The 16,878-nt window shown below is 42.9% G+C and overlaps 2 protein-coding genes across 3 annotated transcripts in view; one reads left to right on the top strand and one right to left on the bottom strand.

Annotated features, from left to right (window-relative positions):
* Positions 1-17: 17 nt before the first annotated feature.
* On the top strand, positions 18-13,734 carry rbm38 (RNA binding motif protein 38). Of its 2 annotated transcripts, XM_029435459.1 has the most exons (4): positions 19-471; positions 1,861-1,984; positions 3,538-3,592; positions 12,247-13,734. In XM_029435459.1, exons 1-4 carry the CDS (start codon positions 250-252, stop codon positions 12,596-12,598), a joined length of 753 nt encoding a protein of 250 aa, XP_029291319.1. In that variant the 5' UTR covers positions 19-249; the 3' UTR covers positions 12,599-13,734. The 2 variants fall into 2 exon arrangements, with proteins under 2 accessions (XP_029291320.1, XP_029291319.1); XM_029435460.1 differs by lacking the exon at positions 3,538-3,592 and having other exon boundaries at positions 18-471.
* Positions 13,735-16,105: 2,371 nt separating this feature from the next.
* mipb (major intrinsic protein of lens fiber b) overlaps positions 16,106-16,878 on the bottom strand; it is a 1,246-nt gene continuing 473 nt past the window's right edge. Inside the window, exons 2-4 of the mRNA XM_029435461.1 lie at positions 16,560-16,724; positions 16,400-16,480; positions 16,106-16,291 (exon numbers count right to left, since the gene is read on the bottom strand). Of these exons, the coding sequence (XP_029291321.1) occupies positions 16,106-16,291; positions 16,400-16,480; positions 16,560-16,724 (432 nt within the window). The remainder of the gene's footprint in view (positions 16,292-16,399; positions 16,481-16,559; positions 16,725-16,878) is intronic.

Below are 16,878 nucleotides of genomic sequence, written 5' to 3'. Positions count from 1 at the left end.
CCTCCCGAGCCTTAAAGACTTAGCTTTTTTTCCTCCGAGACAGGAGACATGAGGTTCCGAGACACCTGTCAGGAGGACTACTCATCCAGAAGCTGCATGTGATGCAACTGGAGGCTGCTGCGTGTTTAACCATGGACACTGCTTTTCTCGTTATTACAGCCTCTCGGTGACCAAGGAGCGTAAAGTTATTCTGCTGCTTTCTTCTTTTTCTTTGTGTTATTTCTCTTTTTTTTTGCCTCCACAAGCCGCATGAGTTCACCGCTGTTTCTAGGTCAGCTGCTCGGGGTTCCGTTAGAGATAATGCACCCCACCATGGAGAAAGACACGACTTACACAAAGATCTTTGTCGGCGGGTTGCCGTATCACACCAACGACGCTTCACTTCGGAAATATTTCGAGACTTTCGGGGACATCGACGAGGCGGTTGTTATCACAGACAAACAGACGGGCAAGTCCAGAGGATACGGCTTTGTGAGTTAATTCAAGTTCCTCTGTTCTGGTAGAATAAATGAGGAGATGAACACATGTAGAGTGAAATATTGGCTTTAATTAAGGTTTTATCAGTCGCTCGAGCTTTAATTGGATAGTCAGGGGGCTGGAAACACACTAGATCATGTCTGGAGCAGCCAGTAATGAGTTTGAAGCGACTTTATCTATATGGTTAATTATATTTTCTTTAGTATTGCCTTTGAGGCTGCACACTGCCACTTTGTTCCAGCAGCAGCAGCCATGTGTGGTGTGTCTGGTGGTGGCAGTCACATGCTTGAAGCATGAGTAGCAGATTATTTCTTACAAGTGTGTCATCAATTATCTCTGCAGTCCCAAAGTGAGCAACAAATGAGTGTGCAGACAGAGACGCACTATATCTAGAGTATAAGGAAACACTGTGTTAAGAGAGGAAGACTGGGATACAAGTGAGTTGGTAATAAGCTGCTGCATCTGTGGACAGATGTGTCTTTCTGCTGTGTGTGAGAGGGAGACAGGGGGAGAGAGGGGGGATAGTCACAGAGGTGTGACATGTCAGTTGGCTCTGCAAGATAAGGCTGCAGTAGTTTCATTTTGACTTCCTCCCATGCAGCCCCCCCTCCTCAGTAACCAGGATGTGTTGTGTTTGGTTGTTTGTACGAGTGACTGAGAGTTTGTGTGTGTGAAAGAAAGAGATTATTGATGTGGGATTGGACTGACATGAAGCAGTTCAAATGATCTCTGCCTCTGCATAGCCAGTGAGCATATCATCTGAGGCGACCAGAGTTGTTTTAGGACCGCATGCTCATTTCATCCCTCACTTCCCTTTAGCGGTCTTTAATTCCCTGCAGCAGCTTCTTCAACCCTCAAACCATCCGCTGCCTCTGTTTGCACAAGAGTCCAGAGTCTGATGCTGCGAAACGAAAGCAAGCGGGGGCAGTTTTACTTTCCGTATTAAATGTAAATGCACTGTGTGCGTGCGTGCGTGCGTGTGTGTGTGTGTGTGTGTTAACCTTCACCACCCCTTCCCACTGCTATCTGCCCACTCCTTAACTCACTCCCTCAAGGTAGATTCCAGTATCTCATCCTTGGCAGCCCAGTCTGGAAGAAAAAAAAAATCTGCCTCCTACATAAGCTCCACCGGAAGCATTAAAACACACTGATGGCTGTCTTCATGTTGTGGAGTCAGTGTCTCCTCACGTATTTAGCGAAGTGATTGAATCATTTGAGGAGAGACAAGGACATCAGCTACCTTAGGCCCCCCCCTCTCCCCCCTCCCCCCGGGTCTGTTGCTTCATCAATCACTCCTTTAACACTGGATAGAGAAGCTTTCACATGCAGTTATGTAGCTTAAAGAGTGATAATTAATCAGTAACGCTGTGGCATCTTCAACAGGTGACCATGGTGGACAGGGGAGCAGCAGAGCGAGCGTGCAAAGACGCAAACCCCATCATCGACGGCAGGAAGGCCAACGTGAACTTGGCGTACCTGGGAGCAAAGCCTCGCAGCTCACAGACAAGTAAGTGTTATGTCTCTGCCAAACACACAGGATGTACAGGATCATAACAGAAGGCTTTTCTTGCACAAACACCTGCAAATCATGTAAAGCATAAGGCCGTTGATATTCTACTTTTTTATTGTAAAAAATACCACAAAAACACCAAAACCAACAATGTATTAGTCGTCCTTCTCTGAATACGTTCTGGCTTCATCACCCAGTCTGTGGCACTCGGCCCCATTGGTTCCTACCCAGATCACAAATATGTAGTTACTCAAGAACTTTAGTCCGCTGCAGTAAAGTTTTCTGTATGTTTAGGTCAAAGATACTGAATTCACAAACTACTGCATGTTCTGGGTAGGCTAAACCTGTCACAACAGTGGATGTCTTTGGATGAATCTAATAGATTCCTGCATGAATTGGGTCTGGTGTTCAGATTTTGGCTTTCACATTTCAAATATCGCACCATCCCACAAGTGCAGGAAATCACAAGCAAAATGATCAAACATATTCCGGCTTGCAACACATTATTAAAAGATGATAGTCTTTACTTTGATGAAAGAATAAAGGCAGCTGGTGATGGTTGAGTCTCTGCAAGATGGTTTTCATGCTGCACTGAAATGAATATAAGCCCACAGCTTCCTGGAAGATAGGATATCAATCTAAAGACCGATGAATATGTGTACACATTTGAGTTCAGTGGGATATAACATGCACAACCACTGGTATGCTCCTTTCATTCTGTGCTCATTCCCACCAATATATTCACTCTATGTGTACTTGATTTAAGGCACAGCTTTCATGCCGCTGGGCTTTTTCAGTGTTAACCACCAGCACACACGCTTCGTGCTTCCCCTCCGACGTCTCGCTGCACACCAGACCTTGACGGCAAGCTCTCCCTCGCCGCTCTATTTAAAAGCTTGCTGGCTGAAATACCACCGAGTGGAGGTGTGATTGACAAACACAGGCGCCAACAACAACTGACTGTGTGTCCTTATTCCGGGGCCAGTGCTGCGACACAACTCCCCGAGCATGCAGCTGATGGGAGATGGCAGTGCTTGGTATTTTGTTATTGTGTGTGAGAGAGAATAGGAGAGGGAGAGAATGAGAAGAGCAGGAGGGGATGGGACTGTTAACAGCAGGAAATAACAGTGTGTCTTTCTCCTCTTTGTGCTGGTGAAGAAATAAGATGTGCATTTAGACATACTGTATGTACAAAACAGGGCTGCTAATGGAGTCGAGGCTGTACAGTGAAAGGAGGAATGACAGAGGAATGAATAGCTGGAGGAATGTTGACATAAAGTCAGAGGAGGAGGATGCGTTTCTCCTTTCTTACTCAGCCTCAGCTGATTCCTGGTGAACTCTGGAGGCAGAGAGGTCACAGATGTTTGTGTTCAATAGAGCATGTGTGTATGCTCAGGGAATAACGGATACCTCTGTATGCATGCTAACATCTGAGACGTTGAGGCAGAGAATCAGCTCTGTCCTTATCTGCCCGTCTCTCTCGTTGTCTGTACAGCCGGTAGCTAAAATATCCATCTTCACTGCTGCCTCTCTTTTTTCTTTGTCTGCAGGTCTCTCTGTTGGAGTTCAGCAAGTCCATCCTACATGGGCTCAGAGGCAATATGGGTAAGACTGAGAAGAATCAATACCTCTATTTCCACCTCTCTCTTATACCTGCCTCCTCCTCCTCAACACAATACATCTCACTCCTCCGTCCTTGACATTTGCGAGCACTCGCTCCTGTTCTCCACTCGGGTTGTGGTTGTTAATGCCACTCTGCGATGTGAAAGAAAGGGAAGGAAATAAAGGCATCGCAGCCAACAGAAAAGATGCTTTCAAAGATGTGTTCAGCCCTGCACACATATCTGTATCTGTACATAACATTGTGTCTGCTGTTGTCTCTCTCTGTCTTTCTGGGCCATTAAACACACAAGAAGCTCAATTCTGAATTTCTCTCACGCATGACTTGGGCTTTACTGAGGCAACAAGCTATTTAGTCAAACTTCCCTGCATCCCTTCTCTCTTTCTTCTTCACACACGCATGCACTGCTGCCATTATCTCTCATCTCTTTTTTTTTCTCTTCATGTTCATGCACGCAGAGACATCATATCATATCCATTTAATATCTCTGAGTGTATTAGGCAGGGGGTCACAAGCTTAACTCATAGTTCTGCGTTAAGGGGTTACAGATGTAGGTCTAATAAATGTAACTACACATTAGGGCTGCAGCGGCCACTGAGATACAGTACCACATGGGGACCACAAAAACAGCTTTTGTTTTCTCCTGATGGAGAAGGATGTTTGTGAATAATAAGTTAAGGAAGTTGAAGAAAGACTCGGTTGTCTTCTCCTTTTTCAGTAACACACAGCTAGCATAGGCGTCTTGATGCAAACCTTTTTCTTAAAGTACAACACGGCCTGAACACATGTGCGTGCATCTGTAGAGTTGCAGTCGTGCAGAATATAGGGACGCAAGATGAGCAGCAAAGAAATAGTAAAAATATTTCTGTAACACAGAATTATTTGTATTAATTTAATCTCTGGTTGTGAGATACTGTGTAGTTTCACCTCTTCAGACTTCTAGAAATGATTTAAATCAAACAACCTGAGAAGGGAAAACCTCTCTTCGATGTACCAGCTCACGACACGTAGACGACCTGCGATGAGGGATCACAAGTTTATATTTAAGATGTTGGGAATCATTGTAGGCAAAGATGCAAATCAACGATCAGGATTGCTTCATGGCAATGAGTTTTGCAGCAATGTTATTTGACCTGCAACAATTAGTCATTATCAATCGGGCAACTATCGGTATTTTGATCATCCATTAATCATTTAGTTTCCAAACATTCACTGGTTTCATGCTTATGTTTGTCATATTTGCACAAATATCTTTGGTTTTTAGACTGTTGGCCGGACAAAGTAAGAATATATCTCCTTGTTGCAGCCCTAAATGTTCGGAGGTACCTCGATTTGTCAGATGTTTCATTTGCTGGATGAATCAAAAACAGACGTTCCTGTCTGATTTAATTCAAAACAGTCTCTCAATTGATTTTCCAGAAGAATGTACTACCACAATATATATCAACATTGCATTATAAAATGACATCCACCGTAACAAAGGATTCTTTTCATGTTGCCTACTCCTAATGTACCGGAGAGCCGAAACAGTGGCATTGTGGGTGTTGCTGGGGGGTTTTCTCAGGAACTTGACTTGCCTGGAAACTCCCTGTAATCCACATGTGAGGAAAGTTCTGCGTCCGCATCCAGTTTCCCTGAGTTTCAGTGTGAACATCAGGAACCTCCTACATGTTTAAATCAGGAACTGACGCATTAAGATTTCCTTAATGCGTCAGTTCCTGATTTAAAAATGGAGGATGATTCATTCTCAGGGCTGTTACAGACACTGCCGGTCAAACCCAACAACACCTCCTGAGGCTTGACTTTCTTAGACGAGGATATTGTCAACCCGTCACACAGCTGTCTGTTGTTCTGTGTATGTGGGCGTGACTTTCACAATGAAATATCTGCTCTTTGGGGAAAAGAGTGCAAAACATGTTTTGGTCTTTAGTTGATTAAAAAGTTTGGATCTTCTATATTTTAGAGGTGCTTTTAAGGAATATGTACAATGTGGTATTTTGGGGAAAATGGCTCTTCACACTGACTTTCAGCAGGAGGACAACTTCTGATCCTGCGGCTGCAGAGAAGTCCATTAAAAACCTCAACTGTTCGGAGTGCTATTAATATTGCAGTCCTCAATTTCTGAATGAGTGACGAGGGAATTGAGGCTGACCCAGATGAGTCTATGAATGAGTGATGACTGGTTGATTGAAAATCTCCCGCTGTTAAATTGGACATTGGAAGCAGAAAGAGCTTTAATCTCCGCTTCCAGGAAGAGTCACAGCTTTGACACAACGCAAACTGAAACAAAAGAGGCGGAAACGTCACCTGGCACACTAACTAACGAACACACTCGGACAGTGGCACTCTATCAGTGTGGAAACATCTGCGCATTTAAGCATTAAGATGTTTGTTACAGATGTTTAAACTGTCTCTTTATTTAGGATTTTTATTTTAAAGTGGATATTTTTGGGGGGTTTGGGCTGTTAGATAAAACTTTTGAATAAGTGATGAGTATTTCTTTTGACAATTTTTACAATGAATCAATTAAAATGACAAAAATATTTTAGTTTGCACTTCGTGAGCTGACTGCAGACTTATTTTGAGAGTGGAGAGAACTTAATTGATAAAGGGTTTTGCCATCAACCTTACAGTTCAAATGTTAGAAACTTGCCCAATCAATTAATCTTAATTGATTCATCATTGAGTCAATGAAATATCAGAACATAGAAATGAGAGTCTGAGGTGACATCTTTAAAGGACAGTCCGTAACGATATTCAGTTTGTCTGGAAGTATTGAATTTCCTTTTCAACACAACAGTCGGAGGGACAAATCTGTGTATTATGTATCTTGAGTCAGTTTGTTTGTTTGTTGGTGTATTTGGGGGAAAATCTGTTGTAGAAGAAGAAGCGATACCAACAACCGTAACCTCAGGAGATCTCAGGACCCGCACAGCTGCAAGATGTTGTCCTTACAGGAAACTGTTCATTTACTGTCTCTTGTTATTTGTCTCTCCACCTACATGTCAAGTGTACAGCATTGTACATGAAGGTCTGTAAACAATGTCTCTTCTTTGTCTAAAGGAGACTTGAGGTAATATTGACTATTTAAATTGAATTGGCATCCCTCTATGGTTTAATTCCTCTAAATAGACACACATTGCATGTTTAAATAAGGGTTGAATAAACTACACAGCCACACAAATCTTTATATTTTTTAGTTTTAGTACATGCAAAGGGCGCATCTGTTAAACTCAGATCCCTCTGCTCTGAGGCTGGATGTGTGTTTGACATGATCAGTATGACTGCAGTCAGATTCAGACATTTCTTGGCAAAGTGAAGGACTTTTATTTTAGGGACAAGCTATAACTTATGTTTTAAACTGTCCTGTGCAGCTGATAAAGAACAGGAGACTTTGGCCAATGCTCGATTAATAAGGTCAATATCGGTCCTGATGTGGGTTTGAATCTTTTCCTACAATTATGTGTCAAGTGATAATCAATCAGCACTAATATAATGTGTGTATATATATATATATATATATATATATATATATATATATATACATACATACATACATACATACATACATACATACATACATACATCTGTAGAATCCCTGGTTAGAGCCCACTCTGTCAAAACCAAATCCTCCTAATCACTCCTCTAAAGCTCTCTTATTAACACATAATGTTGATATAACGTGTTAATTAGTGCGCTTTAGACTAGCCGTCAGGTGGAGTTTGTTACTTTGGGACAGGCTAGCTGTTTTCCTCTGTGTGCAGTTGTTTTGCCAGCTAAGCTAACCGGCACGCTGTGGCTTCATGTTTATGAGATATCTTGCAGATCTTTGCATCTAACTGGTAGCAAAATATCAAACTATTCCTTTAAATGTCAATATGAGATCTATCTATAGATATGTCCGCAGGTCTTTTGTTGCCCTGCGTCTTCACCGCTGTGGGGCTCCCGGGGGGGGGGCTTCAGGGTCTGCCACTCACACAGTAAACCGCAAATAACAAAAACAAACTCAAACAAAGCACAGCTCCGTCTGCTGCTTCTGCGTATTTGCTTTAAGTTTTAAGAGGACAGAGGACGTGCTGAAGCCAAATGTGGCTTTAAGGTACAGCTGAATCATGGGGGAGGAGGGGAGAGCTGTTCTCATTCGGGGGAGGGCGGGGGAGTGCGTCTGTCGCCCATGGCTGCCTGCTGTCTGCCTTTAGCACCCAACGTCCCTGCTTGGCACAAGTGAAATTAATTTTTCTCAAAAATACATTCTGGTGTTTATTTCTTTGAGAGGAAGAAAGGAGATGGATGTGTGGTTTATGGTGGGGGGCGGCAGTACTTCCTGTTGAAGCCGTGGGAGGAAGGGTGGGGGGTGGGGGGGAGACAGACTAACAGCACACCTGTGGCTGGGCATAGTTGTGTCTGGGTGCAGTGAAGCTTTAGGGCCGGTGGTAGATAGATTTATGGTCGAGTGAAAAATGTTCGTCAGTGAAACCTAAAACACGACATGTGGACTCCTTTCATACATCCCCGACCGTTTACTCTCTACAGCACGTCTCTGATTCTTTTCACTCTCAGGCTGCCTTCCTCCCCCTCTACATTATCTCTCTGTCTCAGCCTGAAGTTATCACTCTTATCTGTCTGTCGAGGGGGGGTTTTAGGTAGACGGGGAATCCTCAAGTGTATATTTCTCTTATCCAGGGACCCAATTAGGAGAGGCACTTTTGTCGCATGAAAGCCTAATTTGAAAAACAATGAAAAAAAGGTCATGTTGGAAGCTTTTCATAGCACAGAAAGCTCCCGTGTTGTTCAGTTGTTAGTTGACACACATTTTGATCTCCATTTATATTTTTTTCCTCTCCACTTTTTCCTCTTTGTTGTTTTGTGATGTGCATTTTAACTCTAATTTCAGCTCCTGCTCCCTGATTTCAGTACTTTGTTGGAGCCTAAACTGATACTGCGCCTAAAAATATAGAAATTTAGATTGATGCCGACTTTTAATGAGCTGCTAGCATGTCAGGCTAACTCAACACTTCATGTACACTTCACGTGCCTGCAGGTTCACAGTAAAAAACCTGTCAACTGCCAGTAATGAGTAAGCATTTAGCATTAGCATGCAGTATATTAACACTTCATAAATTGTTCATTCTCACATTATACTATAGTTGTAAGCAGATATGAGGATGTTTCTAGGTGTTTGTCGACGACATGTTGCTACAATCGTACACAATGTTTTATGATTACTCGCAAACAAATCCTCACAGTGTGTTATAAAGTAATTATTAACTGTTAATACACATGTGCAAATCATTCACAGGCATGTTTAAATACTTAATATGTTGTGTTTCATGCAGCACATATGTTGTATGAAGACAACTGCATGCCTAAAAGATATTAAGTGTTTATACAAGTTACAGAGTTTATAATTATAACTGCTTTCAGCTACATTATAATGCATAATTAAGTTTTTATATACGGTTTGTAACTTCTTTTTAAAGGAAGTTAGATTGAAGTGTTGCAGAAGTGATGTTTAATAAACTTATAACTTGATAAACCTTTAATACCAGATCTTTTTCTACATTAGTTTCTTGTTGATGGTTCAGAACTGGATGTTTTTAAATGTGTGAACATCAGATTATTTAGATTACGTCACACTGAAAATCTTAGTTTGTAGGGTTTATACTTTTAGCACATACGATCTGAAACATATTGAAATGACGATGACTTTCACTGCCATCAAATATTCCGTGAACATGTCGCTTATTGTACATTTTCCCAACATCACGCAGCCTTGTTTGTATTAAAGTGTTAATACAAATGTCTTACTGCTTGCTGACATGAGAGCTGAGTGTCCAGCTCTGATGTTGGCCTTTCCGTCTCTCACCCTCCCTCAAGCCGTGTGTGCGTGTGTGTGTGTGCGTGTGAATGAGTGTGAGTGTGTGTATTGAGAGAGGACAGAGGGTCATGTGTGTGCGTCTCCATGAGTTTGTCTCTTTGACTGACTCACCCTCCTCACATCTCTGATCTGAACTATTAAAAGCGTGGCTGTCCTAAGGCGTGAGGGATATGATGGCTGATCCTTAACCTCTCAGCATCTCTCCCTCCCGCTCACTCCTCGCCCAAGGAGTCCCGACCTCGACCCTCTTTTTATACAGTACATCCTATCTCTTTTATCCCGCCGCCTGGTTTTGAGGAAGGACGGTGAGGGGGAGTGCAGAGGAAGCCGTCAGTGAGGGAGTGAACCCAGCGAGGGGAGGGAGTCTGTGGAGGTTATTCTGCTCTCATGGGTCTGTTAGTGAGCGTACACCCTTACAGCTGCGCCAATTAGCCCTGCTATGCCTGAACCCCCCACTCGCCACACACACACACACACACACACACACACACACACACACACACACACACACACACACATCCACACACATCCACATCCTCTTCTAAGCTGCTTAACTGACTACACACAACCTTTTTAAGTGTATTATATTTTCTTTTCAGACTTGGATGTTCACTTTTTCTGCATGGGTGCTTTGTAATTGATGTGAATGTTTGCGTTTGCGTGTGTGTGTGTGTGTGTGTGTGTGTGTGTGTGTGTGTACTGTATATATAAATGTGTGTTTGACAGCCAGCAATGTTGCCAGGCACGGGGAGGAGAGAGGCGAGGCGCAGCTCCCTCTCGTACGATGCCGCTGTCACATTGAATCAGTCAGGCCGGTGCACAAGCAGGCAGCGGCACACAGCCGTGGGAATGACGCTGCACTTCTGCTCCGGGAGAGACTGACGGAGCTCAAGTGAGGGGAGATGGGATACAGAGGGGTCGAGGAGGGGGCTGATGTTAGCTTCAGCTGTGTTTTGACTTAACGTGTTGTTGTATGTCGTTAGTCTACAGGTTTCCCTTTTCGTCACGGTGATGCTTTCTTGGCCAGGCTTCCTGTAACGGTCCTGACAACCCATTTTCACAGTCTTACTGTGGCTGATGTGGTTCTACCACAAAACATGATGCACAATACATCTTACAGTTGTCCATTTTATACAGACTCATAAAAACTCCGTTCATATTTCACTGAAAATAAGTAGCATGTAGTTTGGCTTCAACGAAAACAAGCAGACACAGAAATGTGTGTCGAGGAGGATTTTAGGGTTCCTCAGTTGCACACAGTAAGGTTAAATAAGTTGAAAACTAGAATGTGGGTCATATGGGAACATGTTGGCATTCATACTGTACATACTGGTGTGTTCCTGTGTGTGTTGTGTATACAGCAGTGTGGGTGTGAACAGACCCAGTCGCACTATTTGTTGTGAAAGCACACCTGATCCCTGCTCTGGCTCTGTTTACCGGTAAGCAGCAGCTCTGATCACCTGTCCAGAGTGATAAGGTTACTGTCAGATCACGGGAGTGTAAGTGTTAAACTCTGTCATGTTCTGTTGTTTTTACTTAAGCAGCATAACCCAGTTCCTCTGATATGATCGCTGTTGCTTTTGCCAGATGTAACTGAGGCAGTTCAGGTTAAGTGGGCAGCCTCAGGCAAGGGCATGAGTGGATACAGGAGGACAGTAGAGCTCTTTTTTCTCTCATTATTGCTGTAGCTCAGAGTATCAACTGTGTGTGTGTGTGTGTGTGTGTGTGTGTGTGTGTGTGTGTGTGTGTGTGTGTGTGTGTGTGTGTGTGTGTGTGTGTGTGTGTGTGTGTGTGTGTGTGTGTGTGTGTGTGTGTGTGTGTGTGTGATTACAAGTAAGTTCTGGTTATTTAGGGGTTTTGTTTTTGAGCGGGTGATATTTTATTTGGAACAAAGTGTTCCTTTTTCAAACATTTCTCAGGCAGTGTGCTAATTAAACTTAAACACAAGGGAGAAGGTCTATTTTAAGGCAACAGTGCTGATAATTGCTCTTAAAGGAGGAAGAGGAGGACACCTTTTATAGTTTCAAGTTTTTAATCTTGAGATATAAAGAAAAGGTTACTAAAGAAATTGCAGTCGGTTCGTTCATGTTTAAACATGCAGCTGCTGGCTGTTTGTCTGTCTCCGGTTGTTGTTGTTTAAATAACACTTAATAATCATAGATCTCACACCAAATGATCCCTCTGAACACACATGAATCGGATTTTGCAGACGTTTGTTGTCTGATATTCAGGCACAGAGATGGTCAGTCCTGTGTGTGTCATTTCTTTCTATATTATATTTTATTCTTAGCTTAGCATAAATATTGTCTTTATAATTTATAGGCCTCGTGTAACTGTACAAACAGAATACATTAGCAAAAAGTCATATATATATATACAGAGATATAACAATATAAAAGTACCAAAATAATCAAACTAAATATATACAGTCTAAAAACAACATACACAAGTTGAAATACTTTGAATAGATAGCGACATGTCTTTTAGCTTTCCATATCTGTGCACCATGTCGGTGACGGGGCGCCCGGTAGCTCACAGCTTGTTTTGTCCGACCAACAGTCAAGAAATCGTTCAGTTTACGATCAAAGTATACCTGAAGATATTCTAATTTTAGAAGAACTATTTTATGTTCTGGCTAAAGAAATGACAAAAATAATAAATCTATTATCAAAATGGTTGCTGATGAATGTTCTGTTGCTCCACTAATCAGTTAATTGACTGATCATTTCATCTTTAACCCTTGTATCTCTCTCTGTCCAGGCTCGCCCAGCAGTACGTCTACCCCCAGGCTTTCCTCCAGCCCAGCCTGCTGCTGCAGTCCCAGCTCAGCCCCACAGCAGCGGCACTCGCCTCCCCTTACCTGGACTACAGCTCCGCCTATAGCCACTACGCCCCCACAGGACTGGAGCAGTACCCCTACGCCCCTTCACCGTCGCCCTCCGCTGGCTACCTCAGCTACAGCTTCTCCCCCGGCACGCCAGCACCCAATCTTACCGCATCCCCGACCCCTCCGGCTGCCATCCATCCTCCTCTGGCTGCACTCACCGCCATGTCTGCCGTCCCGCAGGCCTTCCTCCACTACCCTCTGCACCAGCCCGACCGCATGCAGTGAGCAACTCTGAGTGGAGCTGCAGCTGCCGGACTGATGATTCAAAGCAGCGTGACTGTTGACCTGTGACATCTTCAGGATGAGACTGGATAACCAGGGAGAGAGTGTGATGTAATCAAAAGGGCTTTAAGAAATCACTCTCATTCCTGTTTTTTATATATATATAATTATTATTGTTGTTATAGTTGATGAAAATGTTCTATTGCTACTGTCATCAGCATACGATCTGAATGTTTTTCATACGTGGCAAACGTCAGCGACTGGAATGAGACGACTAGTTATCTGGACATTTCTATCTTACTGCTGGAGAGTGGACAGGTAAATAAGAAATATGTCTGTTTGACATGATGCTGCGGCTGCAGTTTCTCTAAAGGTACTGAGCTGAATGCTGGATATTAGCCAAGCTGAGAGCCAGTTCTTCTTTCAGAAACAAAGGTCCAATTACCTCCTCTTCAAGGTTACCTTTCTGTCTATGGCCTTAAATATCTCTCTCTCTCTCTCTCTCTCTCTCCACCTGGTTCAGTTTGTCATTTTTACTAGTCACTATTCTCAAATGTTTATTGTGCTCCTTTTGTTCCTTTTGTCGACCGCTGGCAAGTCATTACACGGTGATGATCACAGTTTAACAGAATATGCATTTATAATGATAAAGGATGAGCATTATAAGGTGGACATCACTGGTATTTTGTTTTTCTATTGCTTCTGAGAGAAAGCTTTTGTTAACACTTTAAACACAACAAGTCATCAAATAAAATTTCTACAGCGGCTTATTAGGCTTTTTTCTTTTACCCATAACTTTTGGAGTTGTCAATACATATCAAGTAAGTGTTTGGCTGTAGGTGATGTTGTTACTGAATGTGTGTTGGGTGTATTTGGTGTCTCTGTGTGCGAGTTGAGTGAGAGAGAAATAGAGCGATGCAGTATACGCCAGTGTCAGGACCGAGCTCTTCTTCCAGCCCATTGTACTGGTCAGAGTTGTTTCTTTGTTTTGTTTTTCTCCCAGCTGCAGAATACAGACCGATGCTTCAGCGATGATACTGGAGTCTCATGGTGCTGTGGTGCCACCTTAGTAAAGTCCTAAACCAAGCCATACATCCCATTTAAAACAAATATGCAAAATAAATATTTCGAAGACGTTTTCCGAGTGTGGTTGAATTACAATAATTGTGGTTAAAAACAGCCGCTGCATGAGACTACCAGGAGCCTGGAGGAGTCACACATGAGTCATATGAGACAATTATTGTGTCCTTGACATACTTTACAATGATGTACTGGTAAATGTGTTGAGTTGAAGGCCATATTGATTAAAGGAATAGTTCAACATTTCAGAGAATACGCTAAGAAGATTGTAACCAATCAGTCTGTACGGTTAATAAAAAGCTGCAGCCAGTAGGCCTGCTCAATAAAAATAATTGATATCTTGTTGGTTTTCTTAAAACAAAGTCGCAAAATAAACGATGGTTTTATGCTGATAACCTCCAGTTGCCGGGTAACATCTTAGAAACAGTCTGGCATATAACCCCCTGTAAGACAACAAATTGCTTGTAGCTTTTTAACGAGCAATATCAACAGTAAGGTGATCATTAGTGAGCTTTACAGGAGCTGGTAGGTGATACATTTGAACAGAGCCAGTTTAGCTGTTTCCAGTCTTTGTGCTAAGCTAAGCTAAGCTAAGCTAAGCTAAGCTAACCAGCTGCTAATTGAAAATGTTGGCTGCATACACTACTTGATAGCAGAATTAATTCATTATTGTTTTGTTTCATGGGATTTGTTGACCTTAAGAAAGATGTAGAACATAACCAGACTCATTATTTAATTGTCTTTGTTGTGTTAGGGCTCTTGAGGTGGAGTCATGCTATAGTTTATCAGCTGTGATGCACAAGAACAGAAGACCGTGGGAGATAAATGTTTCTTATCAAACACGAGCTATAGTCCGCCTTTGGGTGAACCCTGTTTTATCCCAACAACCCCTCCCTTAACTACATCACCCTACATACCTCAAACTACATGTAATCTATTATATTTGTCTTAAAGCGCACATATCACTGTGAACTATTTACATTTTAAAAATCATATTTGTCCATAAATCTTTCAGGTTCCCCTGAAATTATTTAAATGTGAGAGTCTAATATGAGCTCTTTTCGCCCTCTCCTGGACAAAATAATTTATTGCAGCTTATATTTCTCCTTCATGCCTTGCATAACGCCACAAAATAGTACCTTTTTAAAGGAACAAAAATGACTCAAACCATGTATCCATTGAAATGTTTATTGAAACACCTTGTGCTCCCAGTAAGGATCAAATAATAAAAGGAGACTCAATGTAAAGCTTGCACAGCCGATCTGCATTTAGCAGACCTACTATCAAAGTCTGGGATACAACATTTCCTTTGCGCTGGTTCAGAACAAAAAAGCAGATGGTTTATGTAAAAATGAATATCATAGCAAATACCACAGTGAGGGGAGGAGAAATGATCATGTCTTAAAAATTGATGACGAAATGAACACAGTTAATGGAACGAAACAGGAGAGCGGTAATGAAAATAAAACGAAATAAAATGTACTGTATCTGCAATCTTGATCACACATACACACATATACACACTCACTTGCAAAACACACTCATACACACAGGCAGGCAGGCGCACACACATGCACACGCTCACTCTCACACACACACACACACACACACACACACACACATGCTGAAGAGGTGTTCACGCACACACAAACACAAACCCACAGATAAAATGTAGTGATTGAAAATATTGAAACCCTGGTAAAATCTAATGGTATCATACATCCACGTCTTGTGTCTGAAGTGCAGAAAACAAAATGAACCTAAAAAAAAAACTAAAATGGAGATAAATTCAGATGAATAATGAAAAGCATGCCCATCTTCACTGGTCTAACCCAACTTGAAACGACCACAAACCCAGAGTGTTGCCCTCTCTACCCTACCCAAACCCCAACCCCCACCCCTTTACTTCACCCTCACCTGCCCCATGCCCTCTTACCCTTCTTATATCATTCCCACATCCCCGCCTCACCCTCATCCTGGTCTCTGTCGTCCCCCCTTTGCAACACCTGCCTCCCTAAACCTATCTGCCTAATTTCAGGGTTTCCACGCTCTGGCTTGGCTGAGAGGAGGAAGCAGGCGGGCGGGGGAGGGGGGGGGAGGGGGGAAGACGAGGCGGCTGCTGGTTCAGGCTCTGGTCACCATTTATCAAAAACACAATGTCCAGTTCAGAATACAGAGTGAGGACTGGGGGGTAGAGGAGTCTTGTTGTGTGTTGAGGTTGAAGGTTGTGAACCTGTTTGTTTGTGTGTTCGGTTTTTACAGTGGCACTGGAAAAAATCTTATCATGTGTTAGTCTAGATGTGAGTATTTGAGTTAGTCTTGTGCGATGTTGTGTGAAGGCATGGGGCGGTAGTGGAGGTGGGGTTGGCGTAGCTCAGGGCCTTGTCCCTCATCCCTCGGCCCCAGTCGGAGAAGGGGGTAGGGGCAGGTTTATAGGGCTTGCGTCTTGAGCTCGATGGGCTCCCCGCGAGTGTCCTGCTGGGTCTCACTCTCTGGGGGCCGGCTGCCCTTCAGTGTGGCCAGGCGCTCGGACAGACCCCTCATGCGTGGGAACAGCATGAAATCGTACAGAAGGGCGCCCATTGCACCTCCTATCATTGGCCCGACCCAGTACACCTGCAGGCAACAAACATCAGCTTTAGGTAACACAGTATTCTTTCAGTTATGATTCCTGCTTTTTTAAAAATCTTTTATTATCAACAATATTCAATGTCCAGGTCTTACCCAGTGGTTGATGAAGTTCCTGAAGAGCACAGCAGGGGCAAAGGACCTGGCAGGGTTCATTCCAGCACCGGTGTAGTACATCTACAACACAAGACACTCGTTACTGCATTTGGGTTTTTAAATATTGAATTGTTATTTGATATGTTTCCATGTGTCTTACCCCCATGAGATGTCCAATGGTGACGGAGAAGCCAATGGATAGGGCAGCAGATCCCAGGCGTCCGTTTCTCCTCTCATCAGTCACGGCGAAGATGCACACCACAAGCTGCATGGTGAGGAAAACCTCCACAGTGGTGCCCATTCCCAGACTGATGCCCGGCTGCAGCTGGAGATATAACAGGTGCACAAACATTCAAAGATATCTTTCTGAATTTCTCTTTTATTTCAGAACAATTATGAGCTACTGGAAATAATTTCACTATTTTGTTGTTGTTTTTTTTGTATTTTAAACCACGGCTCAATAGATTGCTTTACTGAAC

The sequence above is a fragment of the Cottoperca gobio genome, chromosome 7, assembly GCF_900634415.1.
Source record: "Cottoperca gobio chromosome 7, fCotGob3.1, whole genome shotgun sequence".
In the NCBI taxonomy this organism is placed as follows: domain Eukaryota; kingdom Metazoa; phylum Chordata; class Actinopteri; order Perciformes; family Bovichtidae; genus Cottoperca; species Cottoperca gobio.
Note: the sequence above shows the minus strand (reverse complement) of the source record. Positions and strands in the feature narration are given on the sequence as shown.